The following is a 25923-nucleotide window of genomic DNA, read 5'->3' on the forward strand; positions in this document are numbered from 1 at the left end:
AGAAAGACAAATATCATATGACTTCACTCATATAAAGACTTTAAGATACAAAACAGATGAACATAATGGAAGGGAAGCAAAAATTATATAAAAACAGGAGGGAGACAAAACATAAGAGACTCTTAAATATGGAGAACAAACAGAGGGTTATTGGAGGGGTTGTGGGAGGGGGGATGGATTAAATGGGTCAGGGGCATTAAGGAATCTACTCCTGAAATCATTGTTGCACTATATGCTAACTAATTTGGATGTAAATTAAAAAAATAAAATTAAAGAAACATTTTAATTCAAATACTTTAATCCAGAGTACTTAAAATTTTGTGCAAAGAAATGGGTGTTCTGCTTATAATACTGGTTCTACCTACAGGGCCTGGGCAAAGTTCTTAAAAACTTGGGCTATGCTGTGATTAAGCTGGATTCTGGATTTCTAGATGTCTATAATGTGACCACCTGCTGATGAAAACTAACATATGTGTTTGTGTGCATGTATGCATACATTTATATATAGGTAACTATATATTACAAAATTAAAAGAGGTGAATCTGTCAAGGCAAGAAAATATTTATTGGGCATTTGATAAAATTTTGTCATAGTTAAACTGTCTCTACAGAATAAAAATTATTGAAGTATTTTACAACACTCAATAATTTTTTTCTTATTTAATTATATGAAGTAGATTGTGAGTTTCTTCATCTCTGCTCTACCAACAATAACATCCCTCATATGTTACATATATGCTTCCAAAAACATTTTCCTTACCTTATATAAATATATATAATAAATGTCTAACTATTTTTAATATATGACATACATGTTTTCAAGGATTCTGTTTTTTATTATTTTTTTATTTTGGAGAGAGGTGGGAGAGAGAGGGAGGGAGGGAGGTGGGGAGAGAGAGAGAGAGAGGGAGAGAAACTTAAGCAGGCTCCACAGTCAGCGTGGAGCCCAACACAGCTCGATCCCACAACCCTGGGATCATGACCTGAGCCAAAATTAATAGATGCTCAACCAACTGAGATACCCAGGAGGTACCCCTCAATGATTCTTTTGATGAAATTTAATGAAAATAATGACAATGTCAATATAATGAGCTTAAAGTATTACTTTCAAATATTTGACCTCTAACAAATGATCTCTTAAAATATTTGACCTCTATATATACAATGGAATATTATTCAGCCATAAAATGGAATGAAATCTTGCCATTTGCAGCAACATGATTGATCTAGAGAGTATAATACTAAGCAAAATAAGCCAGTCAGAGAAAGACAAATACCATATGATTTCACTCATATGTGAAATTTAAGAAACAAAGCAAATGAACAAAGGGAAAAAGACAAACCAGCAAACATTTTATTTTATTTTATTTTATTTTATTTTATTTTATTTTATTTTATTTTAATCCAAGTTAGTTAACATATAGTATAATAATGATTTCAGGAGTAAAATTCAGTGATTTATCACCTACATATAACACTCAGTGCTCATCCCAACAAATGCCTTCCTTAATGCCCATCACCCATTTAGCCTGTCCCTCCACCCAACACCCCTCCAGCAACCCTCAGTTTGTTCTCTGTATTTAAGAGTCTCTTAAGGAAAAACAGATTCTTAAATATAGAAAACAAAAAGATGGTTACCAGGGGAAAGGTGTGGGAGGTAGGTGAAATAGATGAAGGGGATTAGGAGTGCACTTGTCTTGATGAGCACTGAGTAATGTGCGGAACTGTTGGATCACTATATTGTACACCTGAAACTAAGCACTGGAAGTTAACTACACTGCAATTTAAAAAAATAAGTAAATGAAAATAAATAAATTTAACCTCTAACCAAATACGTGTGGTTTCAAAATCCATTCATAATTATAATCAAGCCAGTATGAAGAAAGTCAACAGTTCCCTTCACCTTTTTGCCTTCATAGAAACATGGCTCCCACCTGAGAGGACCTACTACTTCCCCTGAAGCCCTGTCATGTGGTGACTGTTTTATCTCCCACACTCCTGTACCACAGCACCCGGAGACCTCTTTGCTCCTTAAATTTGTATCTAGACCATTACCCCCCCACCTACCTAAAAGCCACCTAGTTTTAAACATTCATGAAATCAGACTCTATCATCCCTGTTTTAGTTACCTACCAATTCCTGGTAGATACCAATAGTCTGTCATTCCTTTAACACCTCAGCACCTGACTCACTGTCACTCTCTCCAGCACTACTCCTATCATATATAATCTTTGGTCATTTCAATATCTATATAAATAATCCTCCCAACATCCAGGGCTCTCAGCTGTGTCGCTTCTCTCCTCCAGTAGTCTTGTCTTCCACACTTGTATAGTCATTCACTTCTATTGCCATGCCCCAGACTTTGTCATTACCAATAAGTAGCAAACCCTCCATAATCTCAACTCTCCTACCCTGACTTCTTCCTCCTATATTCCAACTTTTGCCCTCTAGTACCCCAATGAGGAAAATTCTCTGACCCCACTAGAACCTACAAATCATGTTCTACTTACCACATTTTCAATGTTTCTCAACCCCACATTCCCTCACTTCCTACCACAACCATTTGCTATGGATATACCCTCAGTTTCCCTGCCCTTAGCCACCTGGTTAAACCACAGCCATCTCTCAGAATACTCTACTTCTGTACCCTGAACAGCTGAACTTTGCTGGAGAAAGTCACACCAATCATGCTATCTGGTCTCACTTTAAATTCATGACACTAACTTCAAGTGGACCAAAATGCTACCTATATGATACATTTCTCTAGTCCATTCATTTCCCCACTCTCCTAAATGACCATTACATACATTTTCCTCTCTCCTCAAGTCTTCAACATCTCCTTCCTCATCCTTACTAGTGATCTTGCTGTTTCACTAGAAAAACCGAAAGCCATTCAAAGAGAATTTCCAGAAATTCCTACAACATCTACACATATTTCTGCATCTGTCCTACATACTCTAACTTGCTCCTATTACTACTCTATATGAACAGCCACTCTCCTAATAAAGGCCAACCCTTCCACTTGTCCACTAGACCTCAGCTCCTCTCACCTACTCAAGCAGTGTTCCATCACTCCCCTCTTTGCTTCTCTTCATCTTCAAATTTCCCTTTCTACTGAATCTTGAACATCAGCATACAGATATAAACCCATCTTTAAAAAACCATGTTGTTGGGGCATCTAGGTGGCTCAATTGGTTGAGTAACCAACTCTTGGTTTTAGCTCAGGCTGTGATCCCATGGTCAAGGGATAAAGCCCACACTGCGCTCCATGCTGAACATGAAGTCCATTTGGGATTCTCTCTCTCCTCTCTCTCAACCCCTCCCCAACTCACTTGCACATGTACACTCTCTCTCTCTCAAATAAACATTAAAAATTACAGTTCAAATTAAAAACCTTGTTGACCAGCTTATCCTTCAGATACCACCCATCTCTCTTACTTCCTTACAGCTAAATTATTTGAAAGAGTTGTCTATATTTTCCATTATTTCTATTCCTGCAAGAATCACATAACGGAACATGTGTAACAGAATCACTTTGACTGCTTTGTTGAGAATAGACTAAAGGAAGGGTGGAAGCAGACAGAAAAGTTAGAAGACTATAGCAGTAATCTAGGTAGGAGATGACAGTTCAGACCAGAATGGAAGCAACAGTAAAAGTCGTCAACCTCTGGATACATTTTGAACATAGAACAAATAGAACTTCACGATTGGAAGACTTTTAAGTTGAGCATCTGAGATAAGGAAGTATGTGAGAGTTTCCTAATTGGTTTCCCTGTTTCTATCCTTGTTCCATTCGGTTAATTCTCAATAGTAGCCAGAGTGATTTTATTAAATGAGAGTTAGATATGTCACTTCTATGCCCGCAAACTTACAGTGGCTTGTTTCACCAAGTTTGAGATGTTTGAGTTTGACATATCTATTATATAACCAAGTGAAGATACTAAGTCTAGTTGGTTGAATATAGAAGTCTGGATTTCAGGAGAGAGGACTGGGCTGTATATAATTTGGTGGTTGTCAGCATATAGATGGCATTTAAAGCCATAAAACAGACTGAGATCTCCAAAGGAGTGAGTGTAGATAGAGAAAAGAAGATAGAGGACCAAAGACTAAGACCTTTTACTTAATAGGTGCTTAATAAAAAAATGTTGAGTGAATGAATGTTTGGACAGAGACTAATGAAGAAGTTGGTCTGTATCTTGGGGAACACCATTCCAGGCAGAGGAAACAGCAAGTGCCAAGGTCATGAGTTAAGAACGTACTCAGCAAAAAAAAAAAAAAAAAAAAAAAAAAAAAAAGAATGTACTCCGTTCACTACAAGGAAGCTAGCTAGTGTGGCTAGAACTGAGTAGGTGAGTTGCAGAGTGACAAAATGAGGTCAGAAGGATAGTCAGGGACCAGATTATGTATGGTCTTGCAGGCCAAGGCAAGGACTTCAGCATGTATCCTGAATGAGGTGGGAATCAACTGCTGGAGAGTTTTAATAAGTGACATGAGATTAGTTACCCAGTAAAGTGTCAGCATAAGCAAAGTTAATGTCTGCTTTGACATCTGAAGAGCAGGAAAATCATTCAGGAAATAGAAAACACCAACTCACCTGGTACATGGCTTTAAGAAGTCCAACAGCCATTCTTTCCTCTTCTTGGCTCTTCTCTTGGGAAATGGCAGTGTCCTTGGACGACTGAGATGGGGAAAAGAACAAGAAAAGGTAGTGTTTCCCTATAGCATCCAGAATCACCAGCCTAGAATTTTTCGGCTTCTCTTTCCTCTGTTACACCCTTCCTTCCAATAGAAAGAAAGCATACTGGAGACCTAGAAATTTGTTTGCATACAAGTTAACCCATGCCTAAATCACTTCCTTATTATTTTAACAGTAGATTTTCTCGATTTTTACAAATAAAGACTCTGAGGAATGTAATCATTTACATAAAGGCACACAACTAATGACTAACTGTACCAAGATCAAATAAAGGTCTTCTTGACTCCACACTCTCTCTCCTCTCCAATAGACCAGTGGTTCTGAAAGTTGGTGGCACACCGGCATCACCTGGCTGGCTTCATAGTCTCAATCAGTACCCCCACATACTCATTCTTAAAAACTATAGCGCCAACCACCGTCTGCTGACACAGAACAGTCAGCGGCCACGACCGTCACGCTCTCCCAAAGCTTGAAGTCTCAAACACTAGAGTATCGCAACCGACGTTCACACTCACAACCCCAGTCACAAAGAGGCCGAGGGTACTGGAACAAACGGGGGACACAATACCCTCCACCCCCCACCCCCCTCACAGTCTCACTCTGTAGCATCAACTATCGACTCACTCGCACCCACAGTCACAGATACGACGTGCACAGGCACATCGGATGACAGTCTCACACTGTATGACAACCAACCACGATCTCGCACCTAGAGTCACGCCGAGGGCCCGGAAACCGACGACCGGGTGACCCACAAGCCATTCCTCAGCCCATTCCCTACCTGCAGAAGTAACTGCGGGAAGATCCCGTCTCCGCCCTGAATGCTCAGGCAATCTCTACCCCGGCCCACCTCCTGCCCTAAGAGTCTGATGGAACCCACCCCCGCGGGCCCGGAAAGAAGCTACTGGGCCTCCGGAGGACACAAAGGGGCCGCCGGCCCAGTAATCGCAGGGGCCACTGGGAAATGTAGTCCGGACCAGAAAAAGCGGCGCTGCAGAGTCCGACTACACTGGCGCGTCTCCGCTGGGGGATTCGTAACACCGCCCCTCTGCCCTGGGTCCTCCCACGCTGACTTCTTCCTGTCCCTACAGTGGGAGCCCAGATCTCACTTCGGAGCCTGGGTCCGCCACGGGAACGGTGTAGAGTGTCAACTAGATGGCCTACGATTGAAGTGCGCAGACACAAGTGCTCCGTCCACCTCTCTTAGCAACCAGGCGCAGAACTTAGAGTCGCGGAGCAGCCGCAGGGGGTGCGGTTCGGGAGCGCGCACCCACACAAACGGAGTGAGGGGCGAGCACCTACAGTAGTGCTGGGGTACCCGAAAAAGTGTGTGGCACAGGGAGGGCAGGGAGTAGAGTGCGCAGGTCCCGACTTCCGTAGAGCGTTTCAGCTTCGGAAATGGTTACCTCGAAGATCGGAGGGAAGGGGTCGGGGTATAAAGTGTCACCCTTGCATACCGTTCTTGTATTTGTGATTTGGTGATGATGGGTGTGAATGTGTCCTCCCTTCCTAAAATGGCTCTTCTACCGGTGTCTTCCAAGTTCTCTTATTCTGTCCATTCAGATACAAATGTCACATCTCCAAAAATGCCTTCCCTGATCACACCACTCTGACCACTTTAATCTGACTCTATACTCCCTTAGAATGGTGTTTAAATTTGAACAAGTTCTGTAACCTGGCTAATTTTGTGAGTGGTGCCACGACCCTTTGATTCTGTCATTGTGTGTCCGTGTAAAACTCTAGGTGTTGGGGCGGGCATGCTGTTTTTCTGTGACCATGTGTGAGATTGTGTTGTGTGTGAGAATGTGCTATAATAGAAAGGGACTGCCTGGTGTAAAGTGGAGTAGAAGTGTGATATAATAGTGTGTGTGGACAGATCCTGAGGATTATACTAGTGGATGTGGATGGTGTGTGGAATTTTTCCTTGTGGTATCAAATTAGAAAGCACCTAGTGGGTGCCAGATGCTCTTGGAGGTGCTGGGATAGACATAAACAAAATAAACTTTTAAAAATAGCAAATAGAGGGGCTCCTGGGTGGCTCAGTCAGTTGAGCATCTGACTTTGGCTCAGGTCATGATCTCATGGGTGTGGGTTCAAGCCCAGCATCAGGCTCTGTGCTGACAGCTTGCTCAGAGCCCGAAGCCTGCTTCAGATTCTGTGTCTCCTTCTCTCTCTGCCCCAACCCTGCTCATGCTCTGTCTCTGTCTCTAAAAAATAAATGTAAAAAAATATATATTAATACAAAAATAAAGATAAAAATAGCAAATAGAAAGTGAGTAGAAGGGTAACCTCAAGAGGCTTAATACATGTGTAATTTTGTTTTAATGCTTATTTTGATAGAGAGGGCAGGGAGGGGCAGAGAGAGAGGGAGAGAGAGAATCCCAAGCAGACTCCATGCTACCAGTGCAGAACCATGAAACCATGAGCCCCTAACTGTGAAACCAAGAACCGTGAAACCATGACCTGAGCTGAAACCAAGAGTTGGATGCTTAACTGAGCTACCCATGGGTCCCTACATGTATAATTGAGTAACAAATAGAAATCTGGATCCAGGGACGCCTGGGTGGTTCAGTTGGTTAAGCATACGACTTTGGCTCAGGTCATGATCTCACGGTTTATGAGTTCAAGCCCCACATCGGGCTCTCTGCTGCCAGCGTCGAGCCCGCCTCGGGTCCTCTGTCCCCCTCTCTTTCTGCCCTTCCCCCACTTGTACTCACTCGCTCTCAAAAATAAATAAACATTTAAAAACAAAAATCTGGGGGCACCTGGATGGCTCAGTCGGTTAAGCATCAGACTTTGGCTCAGGTCATGATCTTGCAGCTCAGGGGTTCGAGCCCCACCTTAGGCTCTGTGCTGATAGCTGGGAGTCTGGATCCTGCTTTGGATTCTGTCTGTCTCTCTCTGTGTCCCTCTCCCGCTCACACTCTGTCTCTCTCTCAAAAATAAATGCACATTTAAAAAAATTTTTTAAAAATAAATAAAAATCTGGATCTACACAAGGAATGAAGAGCATCAGAGATAATAACTACTGGGTAAATATGTAAGACTTTTTTATATTATTTAAATCTTGTCCAAAGATAAATTGTTGTTTAAACAAAAATATAAACAATGTAGTTTAGGATGTGAATGTAAATCATATGACAACAATTGCACAAAGACCAAGAGAAGTAAATGGAAATAAACTATTGGAAGTTTCCTCCGTTCTGTGTGAAGTAATATCACTTGAACAAACACTATAAGTGAAAGACGTATACTCTAAGTCCTATAGCAACTACTAAACTAATAAAACAAAAAGTTATAGCTAATAATCCAACAAGGGAGATAGAATGGAATCATAAATTATCATAAATCACTCAATCCAAAAGAAGTCAGATAGAGAAAGGAACAAAAAACAGATGGGAAACAAATTGCAAGACGGAAGGTTTGTATCAATAATCAGATTAAATATAATTTATCTGAAAATCCAATTAAGAGGCAACAGAGTATCATAGGGGATAAAAAAGCAAGACTCAACCATACACTGCCTATGAGAAACTGAATTTAACTCCACCAATAGGTTAAAGGTACAAGGATGGAAAAAGATACACCATGCTAATGCTGTGTAGAGAAAGCTGGAATGACCTCGGATTTGGCAATGGACTCTTAGATGCGACACCAAAAGCACAAGCAACCAAAGAAAAAAAGAGATATATCAGACTTCACCAAAATGAAAACAGGGGTGCCTGGGTGGCTCAGTGAGTTAAACGTCCAACTCTTGATTTGGGCTCAGGTCATGATCTCACAGTTTGTGGGTTGGAGCCCCGTGTCTGGCTCTGTGCTGACAGCTCAGAGCCTGTGTCTCCCTCTCACTCTCTGCCCTTCTTCCACTTGCGCTCTGTCTTTGTCTCTCAAAAATGAATAAATATTAAAAAAAAATTTAAAGAAAAAAGTTTGGCAATTCTTCAAAAGCTTAGCATAGTTTACCATATGACCCAGAAATTCCACTCCCAAAGGCAGTGATAGCAAGAACTTGAACAGATACTTGTATTCTAATGTTCATTATAGCATTATTCAAAATAGCCACTAGGTGGAAACAACCCATGTCCATCAACAGATAAATTGACGAACAAAATGTAGTATATATATGTAATGGAATGTTATTCAGCCATAAAAAGGAATAAAGTTCTGATAATATGGTACTACATGGATGAATCTGGAAAAAATTATGCAAAGTGACTGAACCTACACAAAGGACAAATATTGTATTCTGCTTATATGAAATATTTGGATTAGACAAATTCATAGAGAAAGAAAATAAGAGGTTACCAGGGGATGTGGGGAGGGAGGAATTGAGAGTTGATTGCCTAGTGTGTTTAGTGACTACAGAGTCTTCCATTTAAGTTGATAACAATTTTGGGGGCGCCTGGGTGGCTTAGTCGGTTAAGTGGCTGACTTCGGCTCAGGTCATGATCTCATGGTCCGTGAGTTGGAGCCCCACATCGGGCTCTGTGCTGATAGCTCGGAGCCTGCAGCCTGGAGCCTGCAGCCTGGAGCCTGGAGCCTGCTTCTGTTTCTGTGTCTCCCTCTCTCTGCCCCTCCCCCATTCGCGCTCTGTCTCTCTCTGCCTTTCAAAAATGAATGTTAAAAAAAAAAAAATAAGGGGCGCCTGGGTGGCGCAGTCGGTTAAGCGTCCGACTTCAGCCAGGTCACGATCTCGCGGTCCGTGAGTTCGAGCCCCGCGTCAGGCTCTGGGCTGATGGCTCAGAGCCTGGAGCCTGTTTCCGATTCTGTGTCTCCCTCTCTCTCTGCCCCTCCCCTGTTCATGCTCTGTCTCTCTCTGTCCCAAAAATAAATAAACGTTGGAAAAAAAAAAAAAAATAAGTTGATAACAATTTTGGAAATAGATAGTATTGGTGATTGTACAACACTGTGAATATACTTAATGCCACTAAATTGTACACATAAAAAAATTCTTAAAATGACAAATTTTGTGTTATACATTTTATGGTCATATAAAAATTTAATAATGTAACATACCACAAATGGAAGTGTATACTTTAAATGGGTGGATTGTATGACATGTGAGTTATATCTCAATAAAGCTATTAAAAAAAAGAAAACTGGAGTAGGTGTATTGATATCTACAAAGAAGATTTCAGAGCAAACAATAGGGATAAAGTTAATTTCATAATAATACAGTGGTCAGCTCATCAAGAGGAAATAACAATTGTAAATGTTTAATGCACCTAACAATAGTTTCAAAATACATGAAACAACAACTGATAAAACTAAGAAAGAGAAAATCCACAGTGGTAAGTCAGAGATTCCAATACCATTCTCAGTAAATAAACTAAAACACAGAAGATTTGGAAAACACTGTCATTGAGCTAATTGATATTTACAGAGCAAAACCAAAAATAGCAAAAAAAAATACTCATTTTTTTCAAGTGTACCTGGAGCATTTACAAAGGTAGAACATATACTGGACCAGAAAACAAGCCTCTTTCCACAATGAAACTGAATTAGAAATCAGTAACTGAAAAATATGTGGGTAATTCTCTAAATTTGGAAACATATACATTAAAATATTTTTAATGTTTATTTTTGAGAGCATGCAAACAGGGGAGGGGGGGCAGAGAGAGGGGGGGAAAGAAGAACCAAAGCAGGCTCTGTACTGACTGGCAGCAGACAGCCCCATGTGGGGCTCAAACTCAAGAGCCACAAGATCATGACCTGAGCCAAAGTCAGAATTCAGACGCTTAACCAACTGAGCCACCAAGGCACCCCAGAAACATATACATTTCAAAATAACCCATGGGTTGAAGAAGAAATCAAAAAGGAAATTAGAAAGTATTTTGAACCAAAAGAAAATGAAAACTATATAAAAATCATGGAAGACCACTGAAGCAGTATTCAGGGAGAAATTTATAGAAACAAATACTATATTAGCAAAGAAGAAATCAAAGTCTCAAATCAATGACTTTTCCATTTTGACATACTAGAAAAAGAAGAGCAAATAAAACACAATGTAAGTAAAACAAAGGAAATGATGAAGATCAGAGCAGAAATTAGTGAAATAGAAAACTGACAAATAAATCAATGGAACCAAAAAGTGGTTCTTTGAGATTAATAAATATGATAAAACTAGCCAGACTGATGAGGAAGTAAAGGGAAATAACATAAACTACCCATATCAGGAATGAGAGAAGTGACATCTCTACAGATTCTACAAATATTAAAAGGAAAACAAAGTATATCATACCAACCTTAATCCAGTAAACACAGAGCCTGCTTCAGGTCCCTGGTCCCCTTGTCTCTCTGCCCCTCCCCTGCTCTCTTCTCTCTCTCAAGAAAATAAATAAATATTAAAAAAAAAAAAAAAACCCTCCCTGCCAGTTTCCTTTCCTTCCTCTTGCAAACCATTTGCAGACTTTCTTGGGAAGCCTGTCCTGCTTTTCCTAGGAAGCTTCATTATGTGAGTAATAAAACTTTTCATACCCTCTTGGTGTGTGTATGGCATTAAGAGTCTCAACACCCCACCCAAATTTTGTGGGTGGTACCTGCATACTGGAAAATAAATGGGTATCACAATTCACAACAGATAGGAAAAGGTACCAAGGTCTTTTTTCACAGGTGACATAATCATTTAATGTAGAAAATCCAATGGAACCTCCAAAATTCTAGTAGAAACACTAAGCGACTTTAGCAAATTAATAGGCTCCAAGATCAAGGTACAAAAATCAATTGTGTTTTTATATGAAATACAAGGTACAATCAGAAATTGGCAAGGAACAATTGGAAAGTGAAATTTTTAAAAATTCCACTTAAAATAGTATCAAAAACTGTGAAATACTTAGGGGTAAGTCTGACAAAAGATTTCATTACTTTTATGTCAAAAACTACAAAATATTGCTGAGAGACATGAATGAAGATCTAAATAAATGGAGATATATACTATGTTCATGGGTCATGCGATTCACCATTTAAAAGATGGCACTTCTCCCCCGATTGATCTGTATTTTCAACACAATCTCAATCAAAATCCCAGATAGTTTTTTTTTTCATTTGTACTTTTGGTATACATTGACAATTTCCTTCTAAAATCCTTCCTACGTGTTTACCTAAAAGAAATGAAAATTTATGTTCACACAAAAAACTGTACATGAATGTGTACAGCAGCTTTAGTTACAACAGCCAAAAGTTGGAAACAACTCATGTTCTTCAGTGAGTGATTGACTAAACGTGTGGTATATCCACATGGAATACCACTCGGTAATAAAAATGAATTACTTACACATGTAAAAACATTTATGAATCTCCAGGGAATTATGCTGCATGAAAAAGCCAATGCCTAAATTACACATTATATCATTCCATTTATATAATATTCTTGAAAGGTAAAATTACAGAGATGGGAGAACAGATTAGGGTTGTGGGGCCTTAAACAGGGGGCTGTGGGCAGGAAGGAAGTGGGTGTGGCTACAAAAGAACACATGCACTATCTTTGTGATGATGTAAATATTCTAAGCCTTCACTGTATCAATGTAAATATCCAGGTTGTGACACTATATATAATTTTGGAAGATGTTACTTACCATTGGAGGAAACTGGATAAAGGGCACACAGGATCTCTGAATTATGCAAATCTAGAATTATCTCAAAATAAAAAATTAATATTAAAAGCTAGGCCAAAAAAGAAAATATATTCTAAGGTGGTAGACCAAAATCCAACTACATTAAATGTAATTCACTAAATATGTCAAATTAAAGATTAAGATTGTCATTATTGATTTTAAAATAATGCTGTTTAATAACAGACATGCTTTAAAAATAAAACAGGTTAAAAACAAAAGGATAGAGATAAACCATGCACTAACCAAAAGAAGGATGGTGAAACTATAGTAATATCAAAATAGACCAAGAATTTTAAAAAAAGCCATTATTATAAAGAGTAAACTCCAACAGGACTGATCCAACAGGAAATTATTACAATTCAAACAACTCAAAATGTATACCATCCAATAAGAGCTTCAAAATATATAAGGCAAAGTTAACAGAAATAAAAGGAGATCTAGACAAATCTCCAAGTATAAAAAATCAGGAAGCTGGATGGACATAGAACACCCAATTCTGTTCTTTTATCATCTCTTAACAAAATGATAAGCAAAAATAATTCTTACAGCAGACAGGAAAAAATTTACTATTGGTAAAGACAAAATACAAACAAAACTCATTTGGAGGGCACGTTCCTTTTATGTAGTGTTTGGAGTTTCTTGTTCCTTCCCAGACCAATTCACACTCTCTGAAACAGCGCCCAATATCATCTAGTGAAAGGAAGACATCCTAGAGGTACCATAGTCCTACAGGCTTTATATAGCTTCATGGTAAGCTTATGAGTCAGTAGCCTCTCTGATAATCTCCAACAACTACAAGTTCCCGATATTTAGCATGCTGTAGTCTGCAGCATTTTGTTCTCATTGCCAGCCTATCATAGCAGAAAAGCATTGGGCTAGTGTTTTCAGAGGCACTTTCTCCATTTTAGTCTCTTCTGCAAAATTACTGCAAAATTACTCAAGTCAGAGCCTGACCCATATGAAATGCTGGAAAAAAAGGAAAAATCTTTAGGGCAGTAGTGGAGTAACAGAATAAAAAAGCATGGGTATTTCAGTTACATGGATTCACAAACGTTTAAAATTCCTCCCATTTAATATCTTGGTGACTGTGGTTTATAAACGGAACCTTGTAAGTTTCAATATTGTAACAGGCTCGAGTCCGAAAAGCAGAAACACACAAAGAATTGACAAAAGCACACAGTATCTGAAAAAACTGCAGGGTCAGAATCAAATGGTCACAAGAACATACAACGCCACCATTGTCAAACAAATGGTCGCAAATTCGCACGACCCTCAGTCACTGGACCTGAGAGTCTCTGGACTCCATAGACGCCCTACCACCAGGTCCACGGCCTAAATCTGCCACACACGGTGACACAACACCACTCCCCTCTTCTGCCTGCCAGGAACTTGAGGGTCAAGCTGGTCCATCTCGTCCCGCCACGGGCCCCTGACTTTTCCCAGTCTTCACCCTGATGAAGTCCTTGTGGGGCCCGGACAAGACGGAACTAAACCCACTCAGCGGAGCTTCCTTCACGTATTAGGCACCGTAACCCCGGGAAACCGGCGACCCAGCCAACCGTAAGAAGGCAGGCGCTTTGCGCAGAAAATAGACTTGGCCGTGAAGGCCTCTGGGAAATGTAGTCCTCGGCCGAAAAGTTTCTAACCTTTTCCGATTCTTTTCAACACCAAGTTGCACTTCCAGGCTCCTAGTGGAGTGCCGGGCTCAAGTGAAGCAGCTGCAGCAAAACTGTTGAGCCTCCAGGGCAGATCTTGGCGCCCTTAAACGCAGCGGTACGCTAATTACAGCTACTCGCCAACAAGAAAGCCGGCCCGCCCCCACCCCCGTGAGCCGCGGGGGCCTCTGGGAAGTGTTGTCCGGCGTCTAACGGACCGAGGCTCGTGCTGCCCTCAGTCACAGCCGACGCTGACCTTACAGGAGCCTCCGACTCAGCCCGCAGGGGTTGTGCCACTTGGGCGGCACTGAGCTGTAGGATTGGGCCTGTATCCGCGGGCTCCTTGGTGAGTCCTCGGGAGGCCTCGCGCTCTGAGCCCTGGACCCTTTGTGCTGGTTGGGAGTAGGGGCCTGCGGACCCCGTGCCTCCGTGCTGGAGGAGGATGCCGGCAGGGCTGTGCAGGTGCGGGTGGTTCCCTGCGGCCGTGGGAGTGGCGCGTGATGGAACTGTTTGCCAGACATTTGTGACTGAGTGTGGCCGTGAGAACGTGTGTGTAAGCGGATTTTGTGGGTGTGCTTTTCCTTTTACGTTTCAGTATGAATGTGGGTGCGAACGTGCGTGATTGTGGGATCGTGAGTGAATGATAAACTCGGTGGATGAAAGGTAGAGCACGGTTGTGTGTGTAGGTTTGTGCGACTGTTTGTATCAGTGCCTCATTTCTTTGGTTATGGTAATTGGAAATGTGTTTTTATGTGAGACATCGATAGCCCCAACACTTGGTATTTATTTACGTTAAATTTTATTTTTGTGTATCAGCCTCGTTGTTTGTGAGCGTACCAACTTCATGCTCCTTGCCCCCGACTCCCCGCCCCATATCGCAAAATACAGAAAAGGTCATGGAAAACAACATTCATAATTCTGCCAGCCACCGTCGAAATTTACTTCTCATCTTTTCACTCCTCTGTGAATACATTCATGCATTGCTATATTATTATATATGTCCATAATAGCTAAGAAATTGGTATCACACTACACATACAGTTCTGTAACCTGCCTTTGTCATTTAACAATACACAATATCTTCCCATTTAAACATTTACAAATGTATGTCGTCATTTTAAAGTTTTTCATGCTCTACAGTTTAATACATTTACCCCTGTTGATGGGTAATTTGTTTTTTCCAATTTCTTGCCATTATGAACAATGTGTTTATCACAACTAGTTGTCATATGTTATAATGCACTTACTAATTTGGGGGAGGAGGTGAAGGGGTAGGCTTCTAGAAGGGGAACTGATAGGTCAAAATGTATGTGGTTATTAAAGGCTCCTTAAAGCTATCCAGTTATTCTCCTGTAAGGTTCCAATAATTTACAGTATTATTGGCATAGTATAAGATTGCTGTATTCATACACCCTTGATAACAATGGTTATCCACTATTAGTAATCTTTGCTAACCTCATAGATGTAAAATTTCATTAGTTTGCAGTTTGGTTACATTTTAAAAATCTTTGTGAAATAAGTGTTTTCTAAAATATTTTTCTGAAGCAGTATTCTCTTTTCAAATTTATTTTCTAGATTCTTCAGGTACTAATTCATTTATCCATCAGCACTCCCTTTATTGAATGCTGTCTATGTGAAAGGAATAATTCTAGATGCTTGGGATATAGCAGTGAAAAAAAGAGAAACTCTCTGCTGTCATGGTACTTACATTGTCGTGGACCAGATAATAAGGTAAGTGAGTTAAGTATAACATACATTCAGTAGTGAAAAATACTAAGAGAAAAAGTAAAACAGAAGGGTATATACAGTGAGAGAAGGGAATTCGAGTTTTAGATGGGGTGGCTAGGGAAGGCATCCTGAAAAGGTAATAAAGATATGATGGAAGTGGAGCACCGGGGTGTCTTAGGTAAGCATCCAACTCAGTTTCGGCTAAAGTCATGATCTCATGGTTCATGGTTTCGAGCCCCAAGTCAGGCTCCATGCTGGCATTGCAGAGCCTGCTTGGCATCCTCTCTTTCCCTCTCTCTGCCCTTCCCCTGCTCATGTGTGCGCTCTCTCTCTCTCTCAAAATAAAAGTAAAAAACAAAAGATATGAAGGAAGTAAAGGAGCTATTTATGCATGTAACTGAGGGAAGGTTATTCCAGGCAGAGTGAACAACAGTTATAAAAGTCCTGAGGTGGGAACCTGCCTGTTAACAGCAGAGAGGCTGGTATGGCTGAAATAGAGCAAATGAGATGGAGACTAGTGGGAAATGAGAGAAAAAAGGCAAGTGGAGGGAAGAAGGGTAGATCAAGTTCATAACATGGGCCATATTATGATTTGGCTTTTACTGTGAATGAGGTGGGAAGCTGTTGGAGAGTTTTGATCATGGGAGTGACATTATCTTGCCTACAATGTAAGAGTATCACTTTGGCTGCTCTGATGAGGAACTATACGAAGAAGGATGGGGGTGGGGGGACAAGGGCAGAAGAGACCATTTAGGAAACCTTTACAATAATCTAGGGAAAAGATGTCCGTGACCTGGAACAGAGTAGTAAAAATGGTGAGAAGTAGTCATGTATTGGATATAATTTAAAGATAGAGCTGATGGGGTTTGCTGAAGGAACTGATGTGGAGTATAATTGTGACAAGAGGACACAGTATTTTTCAATCTGGCACACTTGAAGAACAGAGTTATCATTAACTGAGAAAGGAAAAAAAGTAGGAAAAACTGACTTGGGGCAAAGGGAGATAGTGAGATTTCAGTTTGGAATATAGTATATGAAGCATGAGATGCCCATTGGACATTCAAGTAGAGATATTAAGTTGGCAGTGGGATATACAAGTCTGAAGTTCAAAAGAAGAATCTGAGGGGTGCCTGGGTGGCTCAGTGGTTAGGTTAGCACGGAGGCTGCTTGGGATTTCTCTCTGTCTCTCTCTGCCCCACTGCCGCTCTCATGCATATCTGTGTGCTCACACGTGCACACTCTCTCTCAAAAAATAAATAAACATTTTTTTAAAAAAATTATGTGAGATCTAGGCTAGAGACATAAATTTGGGAATTATCAATATGTAGATATTTAAAGTGAATAGACTGAATGAGATCACTTAAAGGGTAGGATAGATAGAAAAAGATAGAGGTAAAGGACTTATATCTGGGTCACTCCAACAAAGCCTGGGAAATGAGAAGGAACAAGCAAAAAGGACTGGAAGGGACTAGCTAGAATGGTTGGAGGGAAGCTAAGTGAGTTTGATACCCTGGAAACCAAAGGAAAAATGTGTGTTAACAAGAACTGTGTCAGTGCTGCTGATAGGCCAAGTGAAAAGAGGACTGAGAAAGGAATGTTGACTTTAGCAACATGAAAGTCATTGGTGACCCTGAAGAGGAGTTTCAGAGGAGTATGGGGCTAAAGAGAGAAATAGAGAAAAAAGTTTGGAGATACCTGATATAGATAATTCTTTAAGTTTTTCTTTAAATGGAAGAGGAGTGAAATAGAGGGGTAGATGGAGTTGGATTTAACCAGAGTGTTGGTTTCATGAACTAATTAGGAGTAATGTGAGGCAAGGGTGTCTAAGTTGGCAGGAATTAATTATATTGATTGACTGAATTTTAGGCCAGGTAAGTAGAAAAGTGAGGATAGGAAGGAGGTGAGGGACAGTGAAAAATTGGTAGAATGAACAAAGTTCCTGATGGGGTTGAAGGACTGTTGGGTTGAAATATTAGAGGAAGTAAGGTAGAGAGATGGGGGCATATTTTTCCTTTACTTGTCAAATGTTTTCAAAATAGAACAATCCCTCTTTTTACCACTGTATCAGTTTAAGAAAACATGGAAGATTACCAGCTATATTTCAGTAGGGGTTACAAAATGGTATTTGGTATAAATGGTGTTTGAGTTCTGCATTCCTTCTTCATTTACTGGCTGGAATATTGTAAAGAAAAAAATTTCCCTCATCAACCCTTTGGTTACCTTGAAGAAAGTTTTTATAGGAAAAGCAGAATAAATTGATTCTTTCCCTTTATAGGTTTTCAGGCTATTGAATTGATTCCTTAACATTTCCCAATGAGTTGTTATTTTTACTGTTATGTACTCATAGATTTTAGCATATTTGATGTAATTCAAACCATTGTGCTTATTTTCTTTGTTAAGCTCAAATTTTCCCATCTTTGGTTGTCTTTTCAAGATGTCTTTTAAGTTTTTTTTTTTTTTTTTTTTTAACACATCTCTGGAAGTCTTTGATAGTGTCCTACATTTCTGGTATGAAGGTTATTCCAAGATCATTTTGAATATTTCCTGCCTTAGGCATGGAATCAGGCATTTCTTTATGGTGCTCTGGTTCCTTTTATTAGGAAATGATATTTTGAGACCACCGTTACAGTGCTTATTGTTATTGGCAGGGTCATTGTTTCTAGACTTTTTTTTTTCCTTTTTGGTGGACAGAGCTAGGAAATACACTCTTTTATTTTTTAATAGCTTGATAATATTTTATCCATTTAAAGTGTACAATTCAATGTTTGTTTTTTTGCTATATTCACAGGTATACCCATCATCATAATGTAATTTTAGAACATTTTTGCCCCTCCAAAAAGAAATACATATTAGCAATCAGTCTCCTATTCCCCTTCTTCATCCCAGTGTAATCAACCATAATCAGCTTTCTGTCTCTATAAATTTGCCTTTTCCAGACATTTGGTATAAATGAAATCATACAACATATCATCTTTTGTGACTGGCTTCTTTCAGTTGGCATGTTTTCAGTGTTCATTAATATTGTAGCAGGAAGTATATTCTTAATAGAATGGACTTCATGAGTTCATATTGCTATTTCCAATTTTAAAAATTCAGAATTACCCACTTTTTACTTTGGTTTTAGTAATGTATCTTCTGTTTGCTCATTTATTCATGTTTGTATTTCTGTGGTGTTAGTTATTTCTCTTCTCTCATTTGTGATTTTATTTATTTGGGTCCTGTCTCTTTTTTTCTTGATAAGTCTGGCTGGAGGTTTATAATTTTACAGTTTTTTTCAAACAACCAGCTCCTGGTTTCATTGATCTGTTCTATTGTCTGGTTTTTATTTTTGTTTTTAACTTTAGTTAACATACAGTGCAATATTGGTTTCAGAAGTAGAGTTTCTATATCATTTATTTATGCTGTAATTTTATTATTTCCTTCTTTCTGCTGGCTTTATGCTTCATTTGTTTTCCTAGCTCCTTTAGGTGATTGGGTTGTTTATTTTAGAGTTTTCTAGCTTCTTTTTTTTTTTTTAATTTTTTTTTTTTTCCAACGTTTTTTATTTATTTTTGGGACAGAGAGAGACAGAGCATGAACGGGGGAGGGGCAGAGAGAGAGGGAGACACAGAATCTGAAACAGGCTCCAGGCTCTGAGCCATCAGCCCAGAGCCTGACGCGGGGCTCGAACTCACGGACCGCGAGATCGTGACCTGGCTGAAGTCGGATGCCCAACCGACTGCGCCACCCAGGCGCCCCGAGTTTTCTAGCTTCTTAAGATAGGCTTGTATAGCTATACATTTTCCTCTTAGGACTGCTTTTGTTGTATTCCATAGGTTTTGGACTGCCATGTTTTCATTTTCATTTGTTTCCTTGTATTTTTTTCTTTATTTCTTCTTTGATTTCCCATGTTGACCCGTTCATTGTTTAGTAGCATGTTGTTTAACCTCCCTGCATTTGTGGTTTTTCTTGTGACCCATTTCTGGTTTCGTAGCATTGTGGTCAGATAAGGTAAAGAAGTCTTGTTTATATTATATTTGTGCCTCTATTACCTTGTTTCTCTCTACTCCTATTAGTAACTTTAAAAAATTTTTTAGTTTTTTTGGGTTCTATTCCATTTTTTAATATGAGTAAATATGCTTGATATGTGTATATTCATATCATCCCTCTTAGATAAATTTTAGGGTTTTTTTTAATCTCACTTTTCTCAGATCATCTTAAATAAATTTGAAGATTGACTTGACAAGTTGAATGAAAAGTGTTTTTTGAAAGGTTACTGGAATTATGTTAATTTTATAGATAATATTGGGAAAGGTATCATCATTACCATGCTCACTTCTATTTTAAAGCATGATATTTATTTAAGACCACTTTTAATGAACATCAGTAAATCGAATAAATGGCTCTTACACAGCTTTTGTTTGCATTATTCTTAGTACCTTAGTGTTTTTCTTGCTTTTGTGATTGTGAATAGGTTAGTTACAATACCACAGAGATCTCCTACTGTGTTTAATTCACCTCTCTCCTGATTAAGCATTTACTTGTTTGTATCCTTTGACTGTCTTCCAGAGTTACTATCAGGCTGATCCTGACAGGTTTTGCTAGTTTTTTCAGTTTCTGAACAGACATGGACCCCTAGAGTTTCCTACTCTTATATTTTTGCTGATGTCACTCCTATTCCTTTTCTTTTAACCTATCTGATGTTTATATTTAACATGTGTTTCTTGTAGGACATATAGTTGGGTCTTGGTGTTTTTACCCACTGGTACCAACCTGTTTTTCCATTTTTGTATTTTGACCATTTATACTTAATGTTATTTATTTATATATTTATTTGTTTATTTATTTATTTTTAATTTTTTTTAACGTTTTTATTTGTTGTGAGACACAGAGACACAGAGCATTAGCAGGGGAGGGTAGAGAGAGGGGGAGGCATAGAATCTGAAGTAGGCTCCAGGCTCTGAGCTGTCAGCACAGAGCCCGACACAGGGCTCAAACTCACAAACTGTGAGATCATGACCTGAGCCGAAGTCGGTCGCTTAACCAGCTGAGCCACCCAGGCGCCCCCATATGATTATTTATATAGTTGAATTAATATCAGTCATCTTTGTAACTCTTTTCTATTTGTTCCATTTGCTCTGTTTCTTTTTTTCCCTTCTGGACTTCTGTCTTTCACTGAGCATGTTTCCATTTTGTCCACTCTTTTACTGTATCATTTATCCTTGTAAAAAGAAAATTGGTATTACTCTAGAGTTTATATATATTTTTATCATTCTTTTTTGTTTAATTTTTTAATGTTCATTTACTTTTGAGAGAGAGACAGAGCACAAGCAAAGGAGGGGCAGAGAGAGAGAGACAGACAGACAGACACAGAATCTGAAGCAGGCTCTAGGCTCCGACCTGTCAGCATGGAGTCCGATGTAGGGCTCGAACTCAGGAACTGTGAGATCATGACCTGAGCTGAAGTTGGACACCTAACCAACTGAGCCACCCAGGTGCCCCTACAATATATATTTTTACCTAATCTGAGTTCACTCTCAAAAAATGCTATAGTGCTTCAGATAAAGTGCAGGGAGCTTTATAACAGTACTGTTGGCCCTTGAACAATATGGAAGTTAGGTGTGTCAAACACTGTGAAGTTCAAAGTCCACCTATAACTTTTAACTCCCCCAAAACTTAATTACTAATAGCCTGCTATTAACTGGAAGCCTTACTGATAGTGTAAACTATTGATTAACATGTATTTTTTTTAAGTTATATGTATCATATACTGTATTCTTACAGGAAAGTAAGCTAGAGAAAAGTTATTAAAATCATGAGGAAGAGAAAATACATTTACAGTATTGTACTGTATTTTTTAAACTTTTTTGTTGTTTTGTTTATTTTTGAGAGACAGAGGTAGAGCACAGCAGAGGAGGGGCAGAGAGAGAGGGAGACACAGAATGTGACGCAGGTTCCAGGCTCTGAGCTGTCAGCACAGAGCATGACGCGGGGCTCAAACTCATGGACCGCGAGATCATGACCTGAGCTGAAGTCGGATGCTTAACCAACTGGGCCACCCAGGCGCCCCAGTATTGTACTATATTTATTTTTAAAAATCCCCATATAAGTAGACCCAAATAGTTCAAAGCTGTGATGTTCAAGGGTCAACTGTATTCTGAAGTCCTCCCTCTCATTCCTGTGACATTCCTGTCATTCATTTTACTTGTGCATGTGCTATAAAATCACCTAATACATATAATCACCTAATATAATTATTTCTTTAAATAAACATTTCTCTTTTAGAAAAATTAAGAATGAAAGAGCCAGAAGATTTTGTTTTAACTTCATTATCCCTTCTCTGATACGCTACTTTTCTTTATATAGGTCCAAGTTTCTGACCTATATCATTTTTCTTCTGCCTGAAGAACTTTTAACATTTTTTGCAAGGCAGGTCTACTGGTGATAAAGTTCAGTTTCTGTTCATTTGAGAAAGTCTTTATTTCTCCACTTTTTTTTAAAGTTTTAATTTAAATTCCAGTTAGTTGACATACAGTGTAATATTAGTTTCCTTTGCTTTTGAAGGATAATTTCCCAGGTTAGAGAATTCTATGTTGGTAGGATTTTCTTTTAATACTTTAAATATTTTACTCCACTGTCTTTTTGTTTGTATGGTTTCTGATGAGAATTCTGTTGTAATTCTTATTCTTGTCGTGTTATACACATAAGGTGTTTTCTTTTTTACTGGCTTCTTTGAAATTTTTTTCTTTTTTGATTTTCCATGAGTATGATATCCTTATGTATGGATTTTTGCTGTTTAGCCAGCTTGGTGATTTTTGAACATCCTGAATATCGGAGTAAAGTAGATCCAGATAATATCCAATGGGATATTATTCAGCCATAAGAAAGAATAAAATCTTGCCATTTGTGACAATATGGATGGACCTTGAGGGCATTATGCTAAGTGAAATAAGCCAGACAGAGAAAGACAAGTACTGTATGATTGCATTTATATGTGAAATCTAAAAAAAAATTAAAAATGCCTCCCCTCCCCAAAATACCAAAGTCATAGGTAAAGAAAACAGATTGGGGGTTGCCAGAAGCAGGGGGTAGGGTAGGGGATAAGACAAATAGGTGAAGGTAGTCAAAAGGTACAAACTTCTAGTTACAAGTCCTGGGATGTAATGTATAGCATCATGACTATAGTTTGCAATACTCTACTGCATATGTGACAGTTGCTAAGGGAATAGATCTTAAAAGTTTTTATCACAAGAAAAAAATTGTAACTATGTAAGATGATGTATATTAATTAGACTTTTTTGATGATCCTTTCACAGTGTACCCAAATATCAAATCATTATATTGTACACCTGAAACCAATATAATGTTATATGTCAATTATACCTCAGTAAACGAAAAAACTTTCTAAAAAGGAAACTATACACCCAAATAATTTCACAAGTGAAATAGCAAACATCTAAGGAGGAAACTATAACAATTCTATGTAAACTCTCCCAGAAAGTAGAAGAAGCAGAACACTTTCCAACTTATTTTATGAGACCAGCCTTACCCTGATATCAAAACCAGACAAAGACATGACAAGAAAACCACAGACCAGTATTTTTCACGGACTTAGATACAAAAATCCTTAACATTGAATTGAAAAATTGAATCTAGCAATATAAAAAGGATAATATAACATGACTAAATGGATTCATGTTGGGAATACAAGATGAATTTTAAGTTCATTATTTGAAAATCAGTGACTGTACTTCACCAAAAGAGAGTAAAGAAGAACCATATGATTATCTCAATAGATGCAGAAAAAGCACGACAAAATTCAACATTTATTCATGAAAAAATAATTCTCAGCAAATTAGGAGCAGAAGGGAATGTTCTTTACTAAAGGTCATCTAAAAAAACCTGAATACTGGAGTTTCATTTATACTTAGTGGTGAGATAATGCTTTACCTCTAAGATTAGCAACAAAGTGAAGATGTCCTCTATCACCACCGTTATTTACCCTTGTATTGCAAATCCTAGCCAGTGCAATAAAGCAAGAGAAAAACAAAGACCTATAAATCAGAAAGGAAGAAATACAGCTGTTTCTATTTGCAGGCAACGTAATTATCTAGATAGAAAACCCCAAGGGGCGCCTGGGTGGCTCAGTCGGTTAAGCGTGCAACTTCAGCTCAGGTCATGATCTTGCGGTTCATGAGTTAGAGCCCTGCATTGGGCTCTGTGCTGACAGCTCAGAGTCTGGAGCCCGCTTCGGATTCTGTGTCTCCCTCTCTCTCTCTGCCCTTCCCCCGCTCATGCTCTGTCTCTGTCTCTCAAAAAAATAAACATTAAAAAAAAAAAAGATATGTATTTATATAGTTTGAAACTAAAAAATTACAAAAAGAAAACCCCAAAGAATCTACAGAAAAGCTCCTAGATCTCTTCAATGAATGTAGCATGGTTGCAAGATACATAATCAGTATATGAAGTCAAATCATTTTTACATTCCAGCAATGAACAGTTGGAATTTGAAATAAAAAAATTTAGTAACATTCCCCAAAATAAGATACTTAAAAATAAATCTCACAGAATATGTGTAGACACTGTATGCTGAAAACGAAAAAAAAAAAATACTGTGATGAAAGAAATAAAAAATAAGTGCAGAAACATACTACATTCGTGGATCGGAAGACTCATGTTTTCATGTCTCTTTGATCTGTAGGTTAAATGCAATCCCAATCAAATTCCTAGCAATCTTGGGGCGCCTGGGTGGCGCAGTCGGTTAAGCGTCCGACTTCAGCCAGGTCACGATCTCGCGTTCCGTGAGTTCGAGCCCCACGTCAGGCTCTGGGCTGATGGCTCAGAGCCTGGAGCCTGTTTCCGATTCTGTGTCTCCCTCTCTCTCTGCCCCTCGCCCGTTCATGCTCTGTCTCTCTCTCTGTCCCAAAAATAAATAAACGTTGAAAAAAAAAATTAAAAAAAAAAATTCCTAGCAATCTTTTTTATAGATATCAATGAGGATGGAAGTAGAACCCAAAATGCAAGGCAGAATGAGACAAATATATTTACCTGTACTGTAATATAAATGTGGCATAACTTCATTGAAGGTGATGGGGAAGAAATTCTCTTTAAATAAGAGCTCTCATTTCTTTTCATCATTTGTAAGTCCTTAACAATATATAAAGTCATTTTTGTTGAACCATCCTTCCAGTTCACATACTGCTATTAGAAATTCTACAATGAAATTCATCATACGGTGCCTCAAAGAAATTTTGGAGTTTTCTCTCCACTTTCCATTTCTTGCCTGTACTTGAGAAATTTGATGATTCAGAGAAAGAAGAAAGACAGTAGGGGGGAGTCCTTCCTGATTGGCGTCTTCTTTCTGGCTAGTTGACGACTTCAGTTCACTTTAAGCAAATGCCCTTAATATGATAATTCCTTTTTTAACCTATGCCCACATAGACCCACGTCCACTACGAGAGCCAGAACTGTCCGGACAACAGAATGTGCTGGTATGCACCCTCAGGCCAAAGGGGCTGTGTGCAAGAGATATGTGCAGGGGGGAAAAATATATATATATATCACAAATTTTTCCATAACCCTTCTCCTCTTAGCCAATATTTTGTCACATTGTAACTCATAGCTGCAGGGGATGCTGGGAAAGTGAGTAACTGGCAAAGGGAAGTAGGATTACCCTCATTGACCTAGATCAATCATGATTCATCCTTGGGAGAAGGTATATTGGCATGTGAAAAAATTAAGGTTTATTTTTCAAGGAATAAAATGAGGGCAATGGCTATTGTTAGTAACGTTATCTGCCACATGTGGCCTCTCGGAGTATGCTGGTTCTCTATGCTTAGCGAAGTATCAAATTTTCTTTACAGAATTTTGTACTGTTGGTGCTGGGAAACTACTGAGATACCATCTTATTCTGTCCTCTCTTTTTTTTTGTTTGTTTGTTTATTTTGAGAGAGCACGTGCATGAGCGGGAGAGGGGCAGAGAGAGGAGAGAGAGAACCCTAAGCAGGCTCTGTGCTGTGAGTGCAGAGCTTGACGCAGGGCTTGAATTCTTAAACCGTGAGATCATGACGTAAGCTGAAATCAAGAATTGGCCACTCGACTGGCTGAGCCACCCAGGCACCCTAATATGAATTTTATTTAAAAAAAATGAAATAGTGCTACTAGACTTGAAATAAAAAGAAGGAAAACTGTACTGTTTTTTTTTCCCATCCCTAATTCCTATTGCCAGAAAAAAACACTTTCACCTTTTCTTA

The 25923-nt window shown here is 38.9% G+C and overlaps 2 protein-coding genes across 3 annotated transcripts in view; one reads left to right on the top strand and one right to left on the bottom strand.

Moving 5' to 3' along the window:
- Positions 1-12363, bottom strand: part of ZNF570 (zinc finger protein 570) — a 36551-nt gene extending 24188 nt beyond the window's left edge. Inside the window, exons 1-2 of one of the 2 annotated variants that reach the window (XM_032591448.1) lie at positions 12270-12363; positions 4594-4677 (exon numbers count right to left, since the gene is read on the bottom strand). In XM_032591448.1, the coding sequence (XP_032447339.1) occupies positions 4594-4677; positions 12270-12272 (87 nt within the window). In that variant the 5' untranslated portion in view covers positions 12273-12363. Of the gene's footprint in view, positions 1-4593; positions 4678-5476; positions 5615-12269 lie in introns of those variants that run through there. The other variant, XM_030297964.1, reaches the window with a different exon arrangement.
- Positions 12364-13915: 1552 nt separating this feature from the next.
- LOC115502501 (zinc finger protein 569) overlaps positions 13916-25923 on the top strand; it is a 34898-nt gene continuing 22890 nt past the window's right edge. Inside the window, exons 1-2 of the mRNA XM_032591440.1 lie at positions 13916-14309; positions 15539-15694. The gene's annotated coding sequence lies outside the window, so the exon portion shown is untranslated. The remainder of the gene's footprint in view (positions 14310-15538; positions 15695-25923) is intronic.

This window comes from Lynx canadensis, chromosome E2 (assembly GCF_007474595.2).
Source record: "Lynx canadensis isolate LIC74 chromosome E2, mLynCan4.pri.v2, whole genome shotgun sequence".
Taxonomy (NCBI): Eukaryota; Metazoa; Chordata; class Mammalia; order Carnivora; family Felidae; genus Lynx; species Lynx canadensis.